Source organism: Notamacropus eugenii, chromosome 5, assembly GCF_028372415.1.
Source record: "Notamacropus eugenii isolate mMacEug1 chromosome 5, mMacEug1.pri_v2, whole genome shotgun sequence".
NCBI classification, from domain to species: Eukaryota; Metazoa; Chordata; class Mammalia; order Diprotodontia; family Macropodidae; genus Notamacropus; species Notamacropus eugenii.
Window position 1 is genome coordinate 225,444,276 of NC_092876.1, and position 19,287 is coordinate 225,463,562.

General features: G+C 35.7%; 1 protein-coding gene across 8 annotated transcripts in view; it reads right to left on the minus strand.

The window, feature by feature from the left end:
• SLC38A11 (solute carrier family 38 member 11) overlaps nt 1-19,287 on the minus strand; it is a 148,559-nt gene that overhangs the window by 42,031 nt on the left and 87,241 nt on the right. For all 8 annotated transcript variants that reach the window (XM_072612183.1, XM_072612181.1, XM_072612179.1 and 5 more), the window contains 3 exons: nt 17,499-17,564; nt 8,078-8,184; nt 4,015-4,094 (listed from right to left, as the gene is read on the minus strand). In XM_072612183.1, the coding sequence (XP_072468284.1) occupies nt 4,015-4,094; nt 8,078-8,184; nt 17,499-17,564 (253 nt within the window). The remainder of the gene's footprint in view (nt 1-4,014; nt 4,095-8,077; nt 8,185-17,498; nt 17,565-19,287) is intronic.

Genomic DNA, 19,287 nt, shown 5'->3' on the forward strand with positions numbered 1-19,287 from the left:
GCACTGAACAGTAGGCTAACATGATATAAACATATAAACATAAACAAAATATTAATGGCTATAAATACACAAGTCTTTTCTTAACTAGAACCTTTTTAAAAGTAGCCTTAAAAATAAAAGCCTTTTATTTATCTAATAAAAAGACTAAATAGATCACACTTTTCTTCAAATGAACTTGAGGTATTTTTGAGTAGTTTTCTGTGTTAAAGTGATTGGTACTGAAACCAAGGAGAAGTCTGCTGTAAACATAGTTACAAAAACAAGTGATTTTACAGAATAGAAATTCAATGAGTCAATAAAAAAATAAATTTTGAGGGGGGGATTTGAAGGATTGGCACACTGTTCAACAGATAATTGCCTAATCCATTTCACATGGTTTCCTTTCAAATGGAGAAAATCTCAAAAGAGAAAGTTTCTCTGAAATTTAAAAATGTGCCAATTATTCAGGGTATCCTGAAAAGACATGAGAGGAGACTAGGCAAGCTTTTGCAAATGATTTCCTATACCACATGTATTTTTATAGCCACAATATTGATCGAAAAGAACATTGAATACAATATTTTACTGTGCTTCTCAATTAGTGATTACCAGAAGGTATTTGACTCTGTAAAACAAAATAAAGCCTTAAATGCTTTCTTCCAATAAGAAGTCTCTTGTGTATGTTAAGATTAGACAAGATTCTTTGACATATGCAACCACAGAGAGAACTTTGACCCACTGATTATTAATTAACTATTAATTAATATTAATAACCAAGAAATAAAACAGGGAGAAATGTTCTTGCCCAGAATTTTTACACTGTTATGGAGAATGTATTGTTCCAGGTCCAAAAGGTAGTAGGATTCCCTATAGATGATAATGTCTTCCAGATGTTTTAGTTTGTATGTCATTATGTTAATTGATTCAAACTTCAGACTATTATATGGTCTCCTATAATTGAAAGCATCTAGGTGACTCAGTGGGTAGCTAGATGGCTCAGTGGATAGAGTGCTGGGTTGGGAATGAAGAAGACCTGAGTTCAAATCTAGCCTGAGACACTTATTAGCAATATCAGCCTGGGCAAATCACTTAACTTCTATTTGCCTTTATCCACTGGCAAACCACACCAGTATCTTTGTCAAGAAAATCCCATGAAAAATATGGTCCATGAGGTCACAAAGAGTTAGATATGACTGAAGAACAATAACTCAGTGGATAGACCACTGGGCAGTCAGGAAGATTTGAGTTCAAATCTGACCTCAAACACTTTCTAGCTGAATGACCCTTGGCAAGTCATTTAACTTCTTTTTACTTCAATTTCTTCCATTATAAAATGGGGATAACAATATGTATCTTTCAGAGTTGTGAGGATCAAATGAGATATTTGTAAAGTACTTAGCATAGTGCCTGGTGTACAGTAGGCATTAATAGATGCTTGTTCCCTTCCTCCTTTCCTTCTCTTTAAGTGAGATCTGTGCTTATTCAAAAGATTCATAGAAGAAGAATGACTTGGAAGACAAATGCTTCTTATCTAGACTAAAATATGCATAGTCAGTCCAGGGCAGTTAGTGTATCACTGCCTGTTTGGAATTGACATTGGGGACAGATAAGTTGGACACAGATTTGAACAGGAGGAAGAGCCACGATGCTTTTTAGTGACCCTAAGTCAATCCTTAGAGTAAAGATGCATATTTTTAACAGAAATTTTCTTCAGTCATGGCTATCTATGGTTTAGAATTGTATAATATCGTTGCTTTCAGGAAATCAAAGTTGAGTGTCTGTAAAGGAAATTGAGATACTTGTGGTTAGTGCAAATAATCTGTTGCACATTTTCAGCGATGACCTAAGCTCAAGAAGTGGTATAAGGCAGAGGTTGGCCAAAAATGAACTATTTATGTACGGCTCACAAACTAAGAATGATTTTTGACATTTTAAAATACATTAAAATTTTATTTTAAAAATGTAAAAACCACTCAGCTCACAAACCACACAAAAATAGGCTACAAATTATGTGAGACCTACAGCTTAGTTTGCTGACACCTGGAAGGGATGTTTGAATGGAAATGAAAGTGGGTCTGCCATAAGTAAGGAACAGCAGACAGATAGGCCCAAGACTCCACTGGCCCCCTCGACATGTAGAAAGACCTCAAGGAAGGCCTGGAATTACATTGGGTGAATCTACCGAGGGACGTTCTGTGGAAGAACATAGATAAGGTTGTTGTGGTTTTGTTGTGCTTGTCCTTTGTTCTTGAAGAGGACCATGACATCAAGAGGATGACATGACTTACAGTTAACTTTGATCTGAGTGAGGGAGGGCTGTGCAGGGTCACCAACCTCACTTTCTTCTGGGCCATTCGGATCCAGGGGATTCATCAGGAGATGGCCCAGGATGCAATGTAAGACTCTGGCCCTTTCAGGCTAAGGTCCTATAGCATTTCCACTTTGAGGGAGATACACCCATACAATGAAAGAAGGCAAAGCTGGGCAGCAGTCTTCAACGATGCTTCGATGAGAACAATGAACCACCCACACTGAAGACTGGACAAGAACATCCATGAACCACGGCTTTGTTGGCTTGATGACGTACAGATTCTTGAAGGAAGCTAAGCTTCGTTCAACTGTATCCTTGAACTAATGTTATCTGGTTCTTAAACACAACTTAATAAAATTTTGTGACTTATCTAACCATAGCAGATTAAGATAAAATGGTATTTGTTAGTCAGAGTTTGGGGTGCATTTTCACTAAATCTTTGTCACCATGTATAAAATAAACATGGGACTATTTGGTTGAAGTTCCCAGTTTAAATAAAATTTATCTTCTTTTATCTCCTTCCTTAGGAGGCTGAAATTTAAATTTAATAACTGAAATGAAGCTGGTAAAAGGACTTGAGTTTTTTGGAAGGAGATATTCTAGAAATAATAAATTAAGTATATTTATGATGTTCCTTTCGCTATCTTAAATAAAGACTTTTATGGAGGAGAAATAGAAGTTTCCTTTATCTCCTGCTACTGGGTACCATGTTTCTTTGCTCCCCACCTTTCAGAATTTTCATTCCAAGAGACTGAAGTCACTGCTCAGGGTCTTCTCTTAAAATTCCAAGTGACCCAGTGCAAATTTCCACAGAAACGATCATTTGTGAATTTCTTCCTACTCTGGTAAGTAATAAAGATGATGAAGAAGAAAATGATGATGATAATAATCTACATAGTGCTTTAGAGTTTACAAAATGTTTCCTAAAATTATGTCAGCATTGTAGCTTTAAATACCTCTGTTCACAAAGCATTTTTATTCTCTCTCTAGGATACCTATACTGTCAATAGAGTGCTGGGTTTCAATTTAAGGAAGACTTGAGCTCAAATTTGGCCTCAGATACTTACTAGTTAGCTACATGATACTGGGCAAGTCATTTAGCATTGTCTGCCTCAGTTTCCTCAACTACATAATAATAATAGTACCTTTCTTCCAGGGTTATGGGGAAAATCAAATGAGATATTGATACAGTGCTTGGCACATAGTAGGCACTTAATAAATTCTTTCTTCTTTCCTTCCTTCCTCCCTTCTCAGAAAAATTTTGTGAAACAACTGGTATAAGTATTATTACCTACATTTTACAGTTGAGGAAAGTAATAATAGAGAACAGTTAGATGGCATTTTAACTTTGCAAAGCCCTTTACATGTGCTATCTCATTTAATCCATGTGAGACCCTTATGAAGTAAGTGTGTATAGCTGTGTGAGGTAGATATGTAGGTGAGGTAGGTATTATCTCCATTTTACAGATGGAGTAATTGAGACACAGAGAAGTTAAGTGACTTGCCCAGGGTCACACAGCTAATAAGAGTCTACCAGGTTTGAACTCAGGTCTCCTTGATTTCTAGTCCAGTACACTACCCTCATTCCACCAAGCATGAAATAACTTGGCCACATTCACATATAAACCATGCAACTCTTCTCTTGAATATATATGAAGTTTCATTATTTACCACATATATGATGACTGCAAATTCAAGATCAAATTAATAACAAAAAAACTTACATGTATGGACCTAGGGTGAATACTCTAATAATTACAAATGTCAGGATCAGTGCAGTTAAAACTGCAGAAATAAGGGATGCCTGCAAGAGAAAATATAAAAGTGTCATCAGTTTATTGAGGGATATTTTAATTTTAATGCTATTTTATTCCTTTAATCAAATTTGGCTTTTCTGATTACTTAATGCACTGAGAATTACTTGTTAATTCCATTTATTGACATAGATAAAGGTAGGGAAACTGCAGCCTACAGGTCAGATTTGAGCTTTGACTTAATGCTTGTGCCTTCCCTCTGAAATTATCTCTAATTTATCTTGTAGATACCTTGTTTCTCAGTCATTTTTGTATGTTACCTCCTCCATTAGACTGTGAGCTCCTTGAGAGCAGGGATTGGGTTTTATTTATTATTTATGTTTATATCAATTTATTTGTTCATTTGCCTTTCTTTGTATCTCCAACACTCAGCTCAATGCTTCACATATATTAGAAAATCAACAATTGTTGACTCTACCTATTTTCATCCAGGCCACTGGGTAGGTACTGAGTAGCGATATCATCACATACAGCTACTTCTGTAAAACCACAAGCAGATTTGCAAGCTGTTAGTGGATTTTGATGGATAGCTATAAGTTGGTAATTGGTATGACTCCTCGTCTCTGTCTGTACTTGTGTAGATGTTTCTATTTATATTTCTGGGTTTGTTTTTCTGTGTCTGTGCCTGTGTGCCTTTCTGGCTCTTTGTCTGTGGACTCTTTCTCTCCCTGCACCCTTTTCTTCCTCATTCCTTCTTTTCCTCTCTTTTTCATTTTTTTAATTGCCATATCGTAGAACTAATATTAAATTTAAACTGTACATACAAAATGTATATAAGTTATATAAAATAGATGTGCAAATTTCATGTTTTCTGTTCTTAATTCTAAAAGCAGGTTTGTAAAAAAATTCTGTTTTCTCATAGATGCATGGAGAGAGAGAATACTTTTTAAGAAATTCATCTGATGCTTAATATTTTTTCTTTTAGTTGGTAGTTCTTAATATAAAAAAACTCACTTCTGATATAAACAGATGTGTTAAAGTCAGTTCAAGCCAGCTCTGAAGAGCTGATTGTTAAATTTTCAATATAATTATTTACATCCTCAAATTGGCACACTCCAAATCAGGGGCTGATTTATTATTTTGTTGATTGTTTGGACTTAAGAAAGTTATGGAGGAAATATCAATAGCGCATATTAAACTTAAAAGTGTAACAGGCATAATGTTTTTTTAGGAGTCAGTTATTAAACCTTTATCAGCACACTCCTGCCTATTATGGCTAGGAATAGAGATTGGATCTATGATTTTAATAGCTTAAGATACTCCCTGGTGAGAAAACTCCCTCCACCAATACAGGTCAGCCCATTGACTGCTACTTCCGGTCTTAGAACACTGGGCAGTTAAGTGACTTGCCCGTGGTCACCAGCTTTCTATCTCATACTTCCTGGTTGCTTTCTTTTGTCAGGCTGGCAGAGTGGCCTAATATTCGAGGCACATGCACTTCTGCCAGAAATTCTTTTTATTTTCTGGCATTTGAAATCTCTTGAATGATTTACCTTATTGACAGCTTTCTTTTAGCTTTTCTATATATTAAATCAAAAAGACAATGCAGTCTCCTTTCTAGTAGGAATTGTCCCACTCGTATTTATCTAGCATTGTAGGCACAAGGGACATAGTAGGCATTTAATAAAAGTCTGTTGATTTACTGACAATAAAGGAAAATCAAAAAGAAAGTTTAAAATATCAAATGCAATGGGAAGGTTCTCCTTTTAATTCTCCTTCCTTTTTCTACAATATAAAAATATACAGATGAGAAAAGGTCAGAATATAATTAAGCAGTTGACAAATACAGCCAGTCAGGCTATGTTTATATTCCTACTATTAAGTGGAAACTGTTGTAATGATCTACATAATACAAGCTAAATGGTACGTTGGATAAAACCTGGGTATTTCAGGTAAAAAGTTTGGGAGAAAGAGGATGGAACCAGAATTATCTGTCTCATTATCATTTGTTGGTATTCAATTGTTTTAGTCACGTTCAACTCTTCATAACCGCATTTGGGATTTTCTTGACAAAGATACTGGAGGGGTTTGCCATTTCCTTCTCCAGTTTGTTTTATAGATAAGGGAACTGAGGTAAATAGGGTTAAGTGACTTGCCCAATGTCACACAGCTAGTGTTTGTGGTTGGATTTAACCTCAGGTCTTCTTGACTCTAGGCATAGTACTCTATCCATTGTGCCACTTAGCTGCCCTATCATTATCCTAGCTCCATACTTTGTGTTGCATGCATAATCCTATAACTGTGGATTATGATAGAGAAGCAAAGTTTAAAACTGGTTGTATTACTGGGAAATTTCTAGGAAATTCCTAATGAATGACAAGTTTTCACTTCTCTTCATAGATTTAGAGATGGAAGGGACTTTAGAGTTCAACTAATCCAAAACAATCATTTTATATACGAGGAAACTGAGGCCTAGAGGTTAAATGACTTACCAAAGGTCACCCAAGAAGTAAGTGGCAGAACTGAGATTTGAACCCATTTTCTCTGACTCCAAATTCAGAGGGTTCTTTTTTCCTCATTACTTCATACTGAGCACAATAACACCTAATACAAATATGTTCATGACAAGAAGTATCCTCCAAGAGTCATACGTGAATAAAAAAGTACAGCAAAGGCTACAGTTGCAATTTTATTGTGAAGTAAGGAGTGGATTATTCTTAGGAGAACAGAGACATGGCATTTATCAGTGTAAGCCTCTTTGCAAACCTTGAAGCACTATATGGTGGCTATTATTGTTATTATTTTAAGTAATCATTTAAAAATTTATCAAACCTGACAGAAAATGTTAGCAGCAAATGGATAGAAGTTTGATATCAATGATATTTTATTATGGTAGAAATGGACAAAAGAGGATTACAGAAGCTAAGAGTTGTTAGGCACCTCAAAGACTATCTACTCTAACCAAACCTAAGCCAGAATCTCCTCTATGATGGCATAAACTTTATTCTTAAATTTTTCTTTTATTTTATTAAATATTACTCAATTACATAAAAATATTTTTAACAATTGGTTTAAAAAATTTTGAATTCCAAATTATTTCCCTCCCTCCTACCCATCCCTATTCCTTGAGAACACAAACAATTTGATTTTGATTATCCATGTGAAGTCATATAGTACACACTTTAATAAGTTGTCACTTAGCTTTTGTTTTGACAGTTACAGTAGAGGGAACCCATTACTTCCTGAGGTAGCTCATTTCACTTTTACATAGCCCTAATTGTTAAAATTTCCTCTGAACTTTTTAAAAACTCATTTCTCCTTGTTCTGTTCTCTGAGATAAAGCTGATTAAATCTGAGCTTGTCCCCTTCCCCTCTTCCCTCCCCCAACCCCCCCAATCTTTTCTTCTCCATGTTATATTCCAGTTTCTTTTACACCAACCTCACTGGGAATCTTTTCTAGTCTCACCTTTCTTCTCACCCTCTTCTGGATGAGCTCTAATATGTCTGTCTTTCTTGAAATGTAATACCAATAACTAAATGCATTATCTCAGTTGTGATTTGTAGGCAACTTTCCTCACTGAAGATGCTGAAATCTAATTGATATACTATGCAGAATTCTTGTTACTAATGTCACAAGATTTAAATCTTGATATTGTTTTAACTACCTGAAAAGGTTGTAAAATACATTTTTAATAAACCCTACTTGCATGTATATTATATATATACATATATTATATAGAATCCTTTTTTAATTTTGCTCTTAAGATTCAAAGCTTGTGACTTGCAATAGTACCTGCTTCTAACAAGAAAAAGAAAGGGCCCATTTGGTTCACACTGTGATGTGATGTTTAATCACTGATTCTTAAAGACCAATTTAATGACTCAACTACAGTTTACTTTAGGATAATCATAAATCATTTGGCTTTTCAGATAAACACTACAATTAAGAACTCTGCAGTGGAGACTGTGATTTGGCACAATTGCTTCCATTGACAAGGAATATTTCTGCTTCTCTTTTAACTGTGGAGATTACCTTTCCCAGCTTTGCTATGTCACGGTACAAGGATAAAGGAAGAGAAAAGGCAACTGTGGAGAGCCCAATGATGAAGTGGTGTCCAATGAAAAAGTTACCAGGATCAACTAAAATACAAAGATTACAATAACACATTTAGAGACATACATAAAAAGAGTACACACTTTTTTATTTTTTGATCAGACCTGTGATTTTCCTGGTGTTAGGAATTTCCTCTCCCAAAGTGAGCTGGCACATTCTCTGCAGCTGAGTACTAGAGTTGCCTAGAGCAACTCTGGCTGAATCGCACAGCCCACTATGTGTCAGAGATAGGACCTGAACCCAGGTCTCCTTGACTCCTGGACAAGCTCCCAGACAAGTCACTACTTTATACCACCCCTCAACGCAGAGGATAAATTCAAACAACAGAACACATTTTTCCCCTCCAGGTCTGTGATTTCAAATTTCTACCATGTCTCTAAAGGATGGTTTTAGATAGTTGGGGAGGGGGCAATTGAAAGTTTAAGTGACATGTCCAGAGTCACATATCATATACAAATATATTTATACATGTATGTGTGTAGACATATATATGTGTCTGTGTATGTAAATATATATGTGTGTAGACACAAATACATATATGTATGCATATGTATGGATATGTGTGTGTATGTATATTCTTTCCACAGTACCCAGGTCTTTTTGATACCGAAACTACTCCTCCAGTCACTATAATGTGCTGTCAGTCATTTCTTTTAAAACTCAGTATGTTAAAATACAAGTCATATCACAGATGTTTTAGGAAGAAAGAATTCACAGGAAAGCATGTCAAATATATAAAACCACAAATGTACATACCAAAGTCTTTAGTTAAAATGTCCTAATATTTCAGACCAAAGTGGGGGGAGAAGTTTTTTAACTTCATCTCATTTTAAAACGAGAAATAGAGCATGGAACACATCATTTTTAGATCTTTACATCCTGCCTGGGAAAAAATAAATGTATAGTTTCGTTTTTTTTCCTGTCGTAACAGCAGATGGAAATCATGCAGTGGGCATGGAAGAATTTCATGGGATAACAACCACAAACTTCGTATCCTGAGATAACGTGGAAAACACATTGATATCACAATTGTAATGATGCTTTTCAAATCTAAAGGTAGTTTGACTTTTAGTTGTATGGCTAGCTTTGAGACAGATACAACGAAAAGGGGATTCATTAAATGCTTTCAGGAATAAGATGACCTTTTTATATTATCATTCTTCGTGAGATTAGGATTCATTTTCATCTCTGCTCTTCTTCTAGGAATACCTATACTCCTATGTCATTTGATCCTCAGAGAAGCTCCATGATTCTGTGTTTCTTTACATAGAGGACATCTGACTTGGGGAAAGGTGTTGGCATGTTTTTTCCTTCCCTCTTCCTTTCCTGTTTAAGTAATTGGGAATGGGTAGGTCGTATCTATAAGTAGGTATACATGCCAATGAGTGGGTCACCATTAAGTGATGGTAGCTGGAGAAGAAAAAAATTAAGAAGAGAAGGGAATTTTGCAATCTAAGGGATGAGGGAGGCTCTGGATGTCTGACTTTTATCTTATGCTAAGTGGGGTGCATTGAAAAATTCTCCAGTCATGCTACAGAGTTGGAGAATGTGAAAAGCGGAAAGTGAGAGGGAAAGGGGAGGAGAGAAGAGACAGAAAGATAGAGACAGGGAGAAAGAAACAGGGAGACAAAGAGTCAGAGATGGAGACAAAGATAGAGACAATAGAGGGAGGGTGTAAAGGCCACCAATTCCTACCCCAAATTTGACCAGCTGGGGCAACCGGTCAAACAAAGACAACAGGATTTGTCATTGTGAAGATAGCCTCTTCCAGAGAAACCCTCATATTGAGGACTCTAAGTGACATTGGAGATTTAAAATTCAATAACTCCTCAGAGCTAGCAGTTGTTCTTGCAAGCATCTGTTTTGTTTTCTTTCTTCTAATAAGATTTTCACCTATAATATTGTGATCTCAGCTTGGAGGGGGAGGGGTAGAGTGAAAGAGGATGCAAAATCCATGAGCCAAGAAAGCAATAAAATCCTCCAAAGTATATTTAGTTATTTTGCGTTACACATTTTGGTGACACAAGAGTTATACGCATATATGATCTATAATTCTCATTTTAAGCCTCTTGAATGGTCCTTTGATTGAAAAAGGCTAGAACAAAAGTCTGAATCCAATAAAGTAAAATTTAACAGCTAAAACTATAAAGTCTTATACTTGGAGTTAAAGAATCAAGTGCATAAGTAAAGAATGGGGAGGGGGGTTAGACAAGTTTATCTAAAAATGACCTGGGTTTGGTTGTATTTTTTGTTGTTGTTGTTCTATTGCAACATCATTAGGAGGCAATAGTCTTACAGTCAAAAAACTGATTTGATGATCATAGGCTGTTCTGCGAGGCACAGAGCCCACACTTTCATGCCCCATATATACCTCAAAATCATCATGCACAAAATGAAACCACTTATTTCTCTCCAACTCCCAAGTTACCTGACCTCTGGCCATTTCTGTGGAGGATACCATCATCCTGGTCACTTAGCTTTGTTCACAAACTCAGTCACCTTTTATCCTTTACTCTTCCATCACAACCCCTCTCAGCCCCCCCAGAGAGGCTCATATACATCCCCTTCTCTTCACTTGCATGACCACCAACCTAATTCAAGTCTTCGTCAAATCTGATTAGCTTCCTAATTGGTCTCCCTGCTTCTAATCTCTCCCTTCTTCAATCAATCCTTCATACAAGTGCCAAACTAATCTTTCTAATATATGAATGAGTCTGATGGGCTCTAATTTACATTGATTCATAACTGTTCAAAATTCTAACTCCGTAATGTGGCATTTATATAGAGTGGATAGAATGCAGAACCTGGAATCAAGAAGACCTGAGTTCAAATCTGATCTCACACACTAGCTATGTGACGCTGGACAAGTTACTTAACCTCAGTTTGCATTAATTTCCTCATCTATAAAATGGGAATATTAACAGCTCCTACCTCCCAGGGTTATTGTGAGGATTAAATGAAATAATAATTGCAAAGCACTTTGCGCGGTGCCTGGCAATAGTAAGCTCTATGTAAATCTTAGCTATTGTTACCATTATTTTTAAATTCTTACACAATATTTTTGCAGCCTACCTTTTCAGATTTATTTCATACTATTCTTATGTACCTTATGTTTCAGTCAAACTGGCTAATTGTATCTTATATTCCAATCAAACTGGCTCCCTGTCTTTCCTGGACTGAGCATTTCATGTTTTGTCTCCATGCCTTTTCAGAGGCTGTCTTCCCACATCTGGAAGGCACCTCATCTTCACCTCCACCTCTGAGAAACCTTAAAGTCCTAAAAGTCTTGACTCAGGTGCCACTCCTATGAGAAGCCTGTCCTGATCCCTGAAGCTGTATTATCTCCCTCCTTCAAATGACTTGCATTTCCTTAAGTTATGCACACAAAATGAAATCCTCAGTATGATATAGACTCTTAAAAAAGAAAGTAGGACTTTTTAAAGAAAAATTATGTATATTACCTTTAAAGGAAATGAGGTGGCTCAGTGGATATAGCACTGGGTCTAGAGTAAGTAAGACCTGTTCTTAAGTTCAAATCTGGTCTCACTTACTAGCTGTGTGACCCTGGGCAAGTCACTTAACCCTGCCTGCCTCAGTTTCCTCATTTGTAAAATGAGCTGGAGAAGGAAATGGCAAATCACTCCAGCATCTTTGCCAAGAAAATCCCAAATAGAGTCATGAAGGGTTGAATATGACTGACAAATAACTGGACAACAACTTCCCCTTTCCCGTTTCCACCTTACACTAACAAAGGCTTAAAAGACTTTGAATAGACTTGATATCAGATAATGATTTGAATGGACTTGAATCAGATAATGTCCAAAATAAAAGACCTGAAGTCCATGTGCACTCTGCCCTGTCAGAACACACTAAAGTATTGGGTTCAATTCTGAACACCGCAGTCTAAAAGGACATAGGTGGGCTAGAGTACATCCTAAAGAAGACAAGCATAGTGCCTAAAGAAGGACAGTGCCTTAGGAGAACTGGTTGAAGGAAGTAGGGATGTTTAACCTAGAAAAGAAAAGACTTGAGACGGAGGGTAAGGGAGAGGGACATGTCATAGCTAAAAGAAAGGTTAAACTTGTTCTGCTAATCTTGTTCTCAGACAGCAGAATTAGGAATAAGTAGGATTTGTGGGGAGGGGGAAGGAGAGATGAAGGAAAGGAAATAAGTATTTGTATAGTGACTACACATGCCAGGCCCAGTGCCAAGTGCTTTACAACTATTATCTCATTTGATTCTCACAACAATCCTGTGAGACAGGTGCTGTTATTATCTCTATTACACAGTTAAGGAAACTGAGGCCAATAGCAGTTAAGTGACTTGACCAGGGTCACATAACCAGGAAGTATCTGAGTTGGGATTTGTTCTTGAGTCTTCTTAATTACAGTCTTCGTGTTCTATCCACTGTGCCATCTAGCTTCTTCTAAGGCAAGCTGATAATAAGTAAGGGAAAAGTAAGTATGAATTATGAATTCATTCATTTAAGCTGAGTCTTCTATATCACAAAATCAAGGTGATGGTATAGATAAGCCAAGTCTCAAGCCACCTCAGAGGGCTTCAGTTATCTGGATATTTTAGGGAAAACACTGACTTGAATTATCCAGATAATAGTTTTTAGTCCCTACCTAGGTTCATTTGCATAACAGATAAATATATGTAAAAGAAAACTAATTTTTCGCATGTGTTATACTGAAGACTCTTTAGGGTTCTCAGGGAACATTTAAATTGAATGCCATGATTCATCATACTATGGACTAATTATATGTATTTTACTAGTTATTTCCATTTTGGGGTCTATTACCAATAATGAATCATGTGGGATAATATTTCCAAAGTACTTAGCACAATGCCTGACACATAGTAGGGACTTCATAAATGCTTCTTCTCCCTCTCCAATACCCTTCAGCCAAATGAGCATAGGAAAATCCACTTTTAAAATAAATTATTTTTAATGAGTCTGGAAAATGAGTCATACACAATTCTTCATGGTCCTGAGATGTAGCTATGAAAACATCCTTCAAGGAGGGCATACTTAATGTGGTGTGCATCAAGAATTATGGCTTTGATTTCCTGTAATGGTATGGACAATCTCCAAATACCCTTCTAAAAATATTGGCATTGTGGGAGTCCTGAAAAATAGATTTTGTGTAATGACCATTATTGAAAATAATCTGGACTCTGTTTTTGGCTCTCTCTCAAGAAGCTCAAGGAAATCACTTAGCATTAGACATGTCACACTTAATGATGGCGAAGATAATCCATCAAAGGCAAAGCACTCTTTGATCACATATCTTGTTTTAGTACTTATTTCACTAAAAAAAAGCAAACAGCTCATTCTAGCAAAGAACAAATATGGAGAAACTTGCAACAATGGCTTCCCTTCTATACATCATGCCTTAAGGTTTGCAAAGTAAAGTACTTTACATACAATATCTAACTTGATCCTCACAATCACCAATTTAGGTAGATACTATAGGTATTATGCACAGGTAGGTTGTGTAGTGGATAGAGCTCCCACCCTAGGAGTTAGGAGTATCTGAATTCAAAATTGGTCTCAGATATTTATTAGCTGTGTGACCCTGGGCAAGTGACTTAATCCTTTCTGCCTCAATTTCCTCATCTGTAAAATGAGCTTGAGAAGGAAATGGCAAAGCACTCTAGTGTTTTTTTCTTTGCCAAGGAAACTCCAAATGCAGTCATGAAGAGTTGGATACAACTGAACAACAACAGATTATTATTGTTTCCATCTGAGAGACGAGAAAACTTAAGTTCAGAGAAATTCAGTGATTTGGTTGTGTTTACATAACTAGTAAAAAGTTGGAGGTGGAATTTTAACCAATGTGTGTCTTTGCATTCTCTCTATCAAACCTTACACGTTCCACGAGAGACTCCTTGCTTTAGGAAAGACAGGTATAGGTTGCTCTAGGACAGTCATGTTGATTCTGGAACAGTGTTTGTGTCCAAAGCCTCCTCCAGGTCTAAACCCTATGATTTCTGAGCCAGTGCCCCATCCTTACTGCTTTACTTATTCCTAGGCATATACCCCTATATAGAAAGTTTGAAAGAAAAAAGAGGACTTTTAACGTTTTACTTTTGATTCTAGAGGCATCACAAAGTGGAGTGGCATATAAACAAGATCTCACTTGAGTGACTCTAAATAGAATATGCCTGTGCTGATAACCAATAATCCTTATCATCAAAAGAAATTTCAAATAAGCAAGCTCCCTCCTAACATGGGAGACACAATTTTCATTAGACAAGTCACAAATATGGTCAGCTTTTGGACCTAGAGATCAAGACAGAAGATGGTTAGCTTGGTACTCCTGCTCTTGCAACTGGCAATCAAGCAATCAATCAATCAATCAATCAATACACATTTATTAAGTCCTAGAGATACAAAAGGGGCAAAAGACCGTCTCTGCCCTCAAGGAGCTTACAACCTAAAGGCAGACTAAAGTTTAACCATGTCAACCCTCCTGGGAAGATAAAATAGCTTATGGCTGCCCCTTTAGTAAGTATGGGCCTTGGTACCTGAATTATTCCATAGGAAACCCTGTTACCCCTGAGGAAGTAGTGAACTCATCCCACTAGTCTCTAAATTACCTTTCTCCTGTGTTTATGAGTGAAAATAGGAAAGCTGGAGGGCATTAACCCTTATTTTTACTGTGATTAAAAACCAACTTTTTAGTGGCTTAATAGCTCATGGAACACAGAAAGAATATTAATAGCTAATAATAGGTAATTTTTATATAGTTCTTTGTATAAGACATTGTGCTAGGTGCTTTATAATTATTCTCATTTGATCTTCATAACAACCTTGGGAGGTAGGTGCTTTTATTATCCCCATTTTACAGATAAGGAAACTGAAGTAAAGAGAAGTTAAGTGATTTCTTTAGTGTCTGAGGCCAAATTTAAGCATATTTACCTGGCTTGACAGGTATTTAATCACCCTGATTTCCAATGGTCACTCAAAAGGCACTGAGACCTTGACTTGATACCATCCTCAAAGAGAGAATGGCTAACTGAGAAAGAGCAGAACTTATATAATCTTTGGAGGCTTCAAGTATAATGAATAACACAAGTTATAATAAAATTGTTCTGAACACCTCCTTAAGGAACTGATATAGTCACCGTCAATCTTATATAATGGATCCCAGTGTCCCTTCAATGCTGAGATAGAAGAGGCAGTTCATAGCTGCTTTACTTCATTGGGACAGTAGACTCTTTCTGACTTCTCTGTGTTAATCTTATACCCCTTCAAGTTCATGGGCTACTTAGTCAGTACTCATATCTACCTAGACTTTGTCTCACCTAATTTGATCTGAGTACTCCATGTCAGAAAAGTTTCCCTATTTTCACTTGCCCTCAGATAAGGGAGTCTTGATCACCAGGACTGACAACTGTAACCCATCATCATTAATGAGTGGCACCGGAGTCAAAGTAGATTGTTGACCCCTGGGCTTAGATGACCTATTTTATAAATAAATGTTGGATGGAAGGGTTGAGGAGGCATACATTGAAAATGTCTTTTTGTCTATGATAATATGGTCAATCAAGTAAAAATATTTATTAAGTGCCTATTATATGCCAACCACTCTACTAAGCAAAGTTGTGTGACTATGGGTGAGCTACCTTGGTTTTCTCATCTGTAAGACAGAGAGACTATTTACTTACCTCCTAGGAAAAGTACTTGGTTAACCAAAATGCTATATAAAGTTAGCTATGGCTTATTTCTGAAATGTATCTTAAAATAATTTTAATATTTTATTAGATCTGAAAGTCTATAAGAAATGTGACAGTCTCTTGTGCTACAGAGACCATGCCTATATGATTTCTTTCGTAGAGGGAAATCTATGAGAACATTCTCTTTAACCAATATAAAATGGCACTTTCTCTAAATTTATAGTTTCAACTCTAACTTGTTTTAGGAACTGAGAGTACTTTTATTGACTTGCCCAGGATCACACAGCAGTAAATGTAAGAGGTGGACTTGAACCAAGATGTTTTTGTTCTGAAGTCAGCTTTTTATGCATCATACCATGATGCCTCTTATGGATAACATGTGTAAATGAAGGCTGAACAACAGTGATTAGGTGAACACAAAACTGGTTAAATAAATCTATCCACAAGATTAATACATGGATGTCAAACTGAGGAAGTTTCCTAGTGATAATGCTATATTTTAAATCAATGATTTTAGGACCCATGCCATGCTTATTAGCACAGAGGGTAATAAAAATGAGATAAAAATAGTTAACCACTTTGATGACAAAATCAGGAGCCATAGAAATTTTAACAGTGTGAAACAATGGAGTAAAACTAACAAGGTGAAATTTAGTGAGGCAAATGTGAAATACTACATTTAGGGTTCAAAGAATCAATCAACTGGAATTCAAAGAATCAACACAGGAGTGGAAAGAACTGGATAAATAGTAGTTCATGTGATAAATACGTAGAGGTTTTAGGTGACTGAAAACTCAACGTAACTCAACAGTGGGGAGCTGTTGACAAAAGCTAAACAGGATAGAAACACTGTATTGGAAGGAGGGAGGTAACAATTCCACTATACTCTTCATTGATCATATCACATTTGCTTCATTAAGTTTAAATTTGATGATATTTGGTAGTTATCTTGACAAAGTAGAAGGTGCTGAGAATAATGTGACCAGAATGTTCTATGAGGAACTAAAAGGATTAGGGATGTTTAGCTTGAAGAGAAAATTGAGCAGAACATAGATCCATAGCTGTTTTTAGTCTTGTGGAAGAGTGCTTAGCTTTATTCTGTGTAGCTTGCAAGTGATGTAGTAGGATCAATGGGTTAGAGTTAGATTTTGGTTCAGTATAAGGAAAAAATGTCTACCAATTATAGCAGTACAAAAAAAACCACTAAATAGAATTCACTTCCTTGTGAGATAGTGAGTTTCTATTCCCTAAAAAGGTTCAAACAGTAGCTAGTAAAAATGCATTTGGGATGCATGGTACAGAAGGCTGGTTGGACTAGATAATCTCTAAGTCTCCCTCTAAGAAAAAAAAAGAGCCTGAGAATACAGTGTTAGGATCAATGAAGAGAGATAGTAAAAGGAGCAAAAGATATATTTGACTATATAAAAATCTCAAAAAAATTGCTCTTAGTTTATTGAGAAAGAATTGTATAGAAATCTATAAAGATAAAATGAATGATGTATAAAGAAGATGAATGTTACTAGGAGTAAGCATGTCTGTAGAATGACTAAAAATCACCACTTGGGTGATTTTCCTATATTAAAAAGACAAATATAAAACACAGAAACCATATGAATGTAGTTAATAGATCAAAAAATCTTTCATTAGGACTTACCTCCAGGAATTCTTTGAAAAACTTTGCCTAGAGTGTCTCCTGTTATTATGTTATAGCTAATCATAGCTAAAAACAAAATAAAGATAATAGGTTAATATCAGACACAATTATCAGTCATATATTTAATCTTGAGTAGCTTCTCAAAAAAAAAAAGAAAGTTCCTAGCTATATCTGCCATTTAATTGTTTTGGGTTTTTGCTTTGTTTTTTTTTTGTTGTTGTTTTGGTTTCTTTGCTTTCAATTTTGTGAAACTTCATTGATTTTCAGAATTTCTACTTTCACATTTAGGTGGGGATTGATTTGTCGTTTTTCTATTTTTTAAAAGTTGCATGCCCAGTTCATTGATTTGTTTTTCTCTCCTTTGTTTATGAAAGTGTTTGGAGTTATATATTTCTTCCCTAAAGACTGTCTTAGCTACATCCCATAAGTTTTAATATGTTGTCTCATTGTCATTTTCTCTGATATTTTCCATTGTTTCCAAGACTTGTTCTTTTACTCACCAGTTCTTTAATATTAAGTTAATCTCCAATTAATTTAAATTAATTTCTTCTCTGACCTGTTATTGAAAATGATTTTGTTGCATTGTAGTCAACAAAGATTGTGTTAAATAGTTCTGCTTTTCTGCATTTGTTTATGAGGTTTTATGCTCCAACACATGATGATTTTTTTGTGAATGTGCCACGCATGACTTAGAAAAACATAAAATCCTTTTTGATTCCATTCATTGATTGTCAGAGATCTGTCATTTCTACTATTTCTAAAATTCCATTTATATCTTTTGAAGTATGAAGTTTGAAGAATAGTCTGAGGCTACTTCTTTAATATGGGCATTCTCTAGTCTATTCAACTAAAAGATATGAATTCAAATGCATACCCAGTATTCGAGATGATCCCAAACTTAAAAATCTCAAGTCAGAAGATAGAAAAGGAGTTTTTCCCTTTACAAGGGAATTCACCCCAGGAACCTTTAGGTAGTCAGTTCTTTTAACACACTTAAAATTATTATATGCACAAACGTACAACCTATATGACCCTGCTAAAGAACACATGTACTGAGTTACAACAACAGCAAAAAGGGGAAGAAATTCTAAATCATCACCTAATTTGCAAAAGCAAGAAAGGCTTTTCCTAGAAATTTTATAATCCTTGACTTTTCTACTGAGATTTACAGCCATTCTACAACTTATAAGATGGCTGATATGACATGTTAAAATCACCAATTACATTTGTCATGAAAACAATTAGGAAGATGCTATACATTTGTTAGTGACTTTTTAATAAATTCAGTCCACTCAAGCCAAGTATCATCATGGTGAATTGATTTTCTATATTAACAATTAATAAATTACCATTTCATTATGATGCTACACATGGTAAGGAATATTTACTGTAAGTTTCAAGTGAGCCAAACTACAGAAATACAAATAGACTCTTAGTCTTGCAAATGTTTTCCATGAATCAATAAATTTACAGAAATGCTGTTCAGTCTTTAACTATTTGATTCAATTTCTTGGCTTCACTTCTTATTTAGTCATCCCTAAGCCTTAGCAGATCCAGAATTTAGCACAGTACTTGGTACATATGTTTCTGTAACACTCTCATTTTACTCTGCACAGATTCTCAAGAAAGCAAAACAAAAGGACCAACAAATTAAGCAGAATATTCCATTTCTTCTAGTTTCCCTGTCTGAGTTCCTTTGAGCATGTCCTCTTTGGGATTACTTTCTGAAATGGATCATGAAAGGGATAACGTCTGACATATTGACACAGGTCCAACATTAGCCTCTACA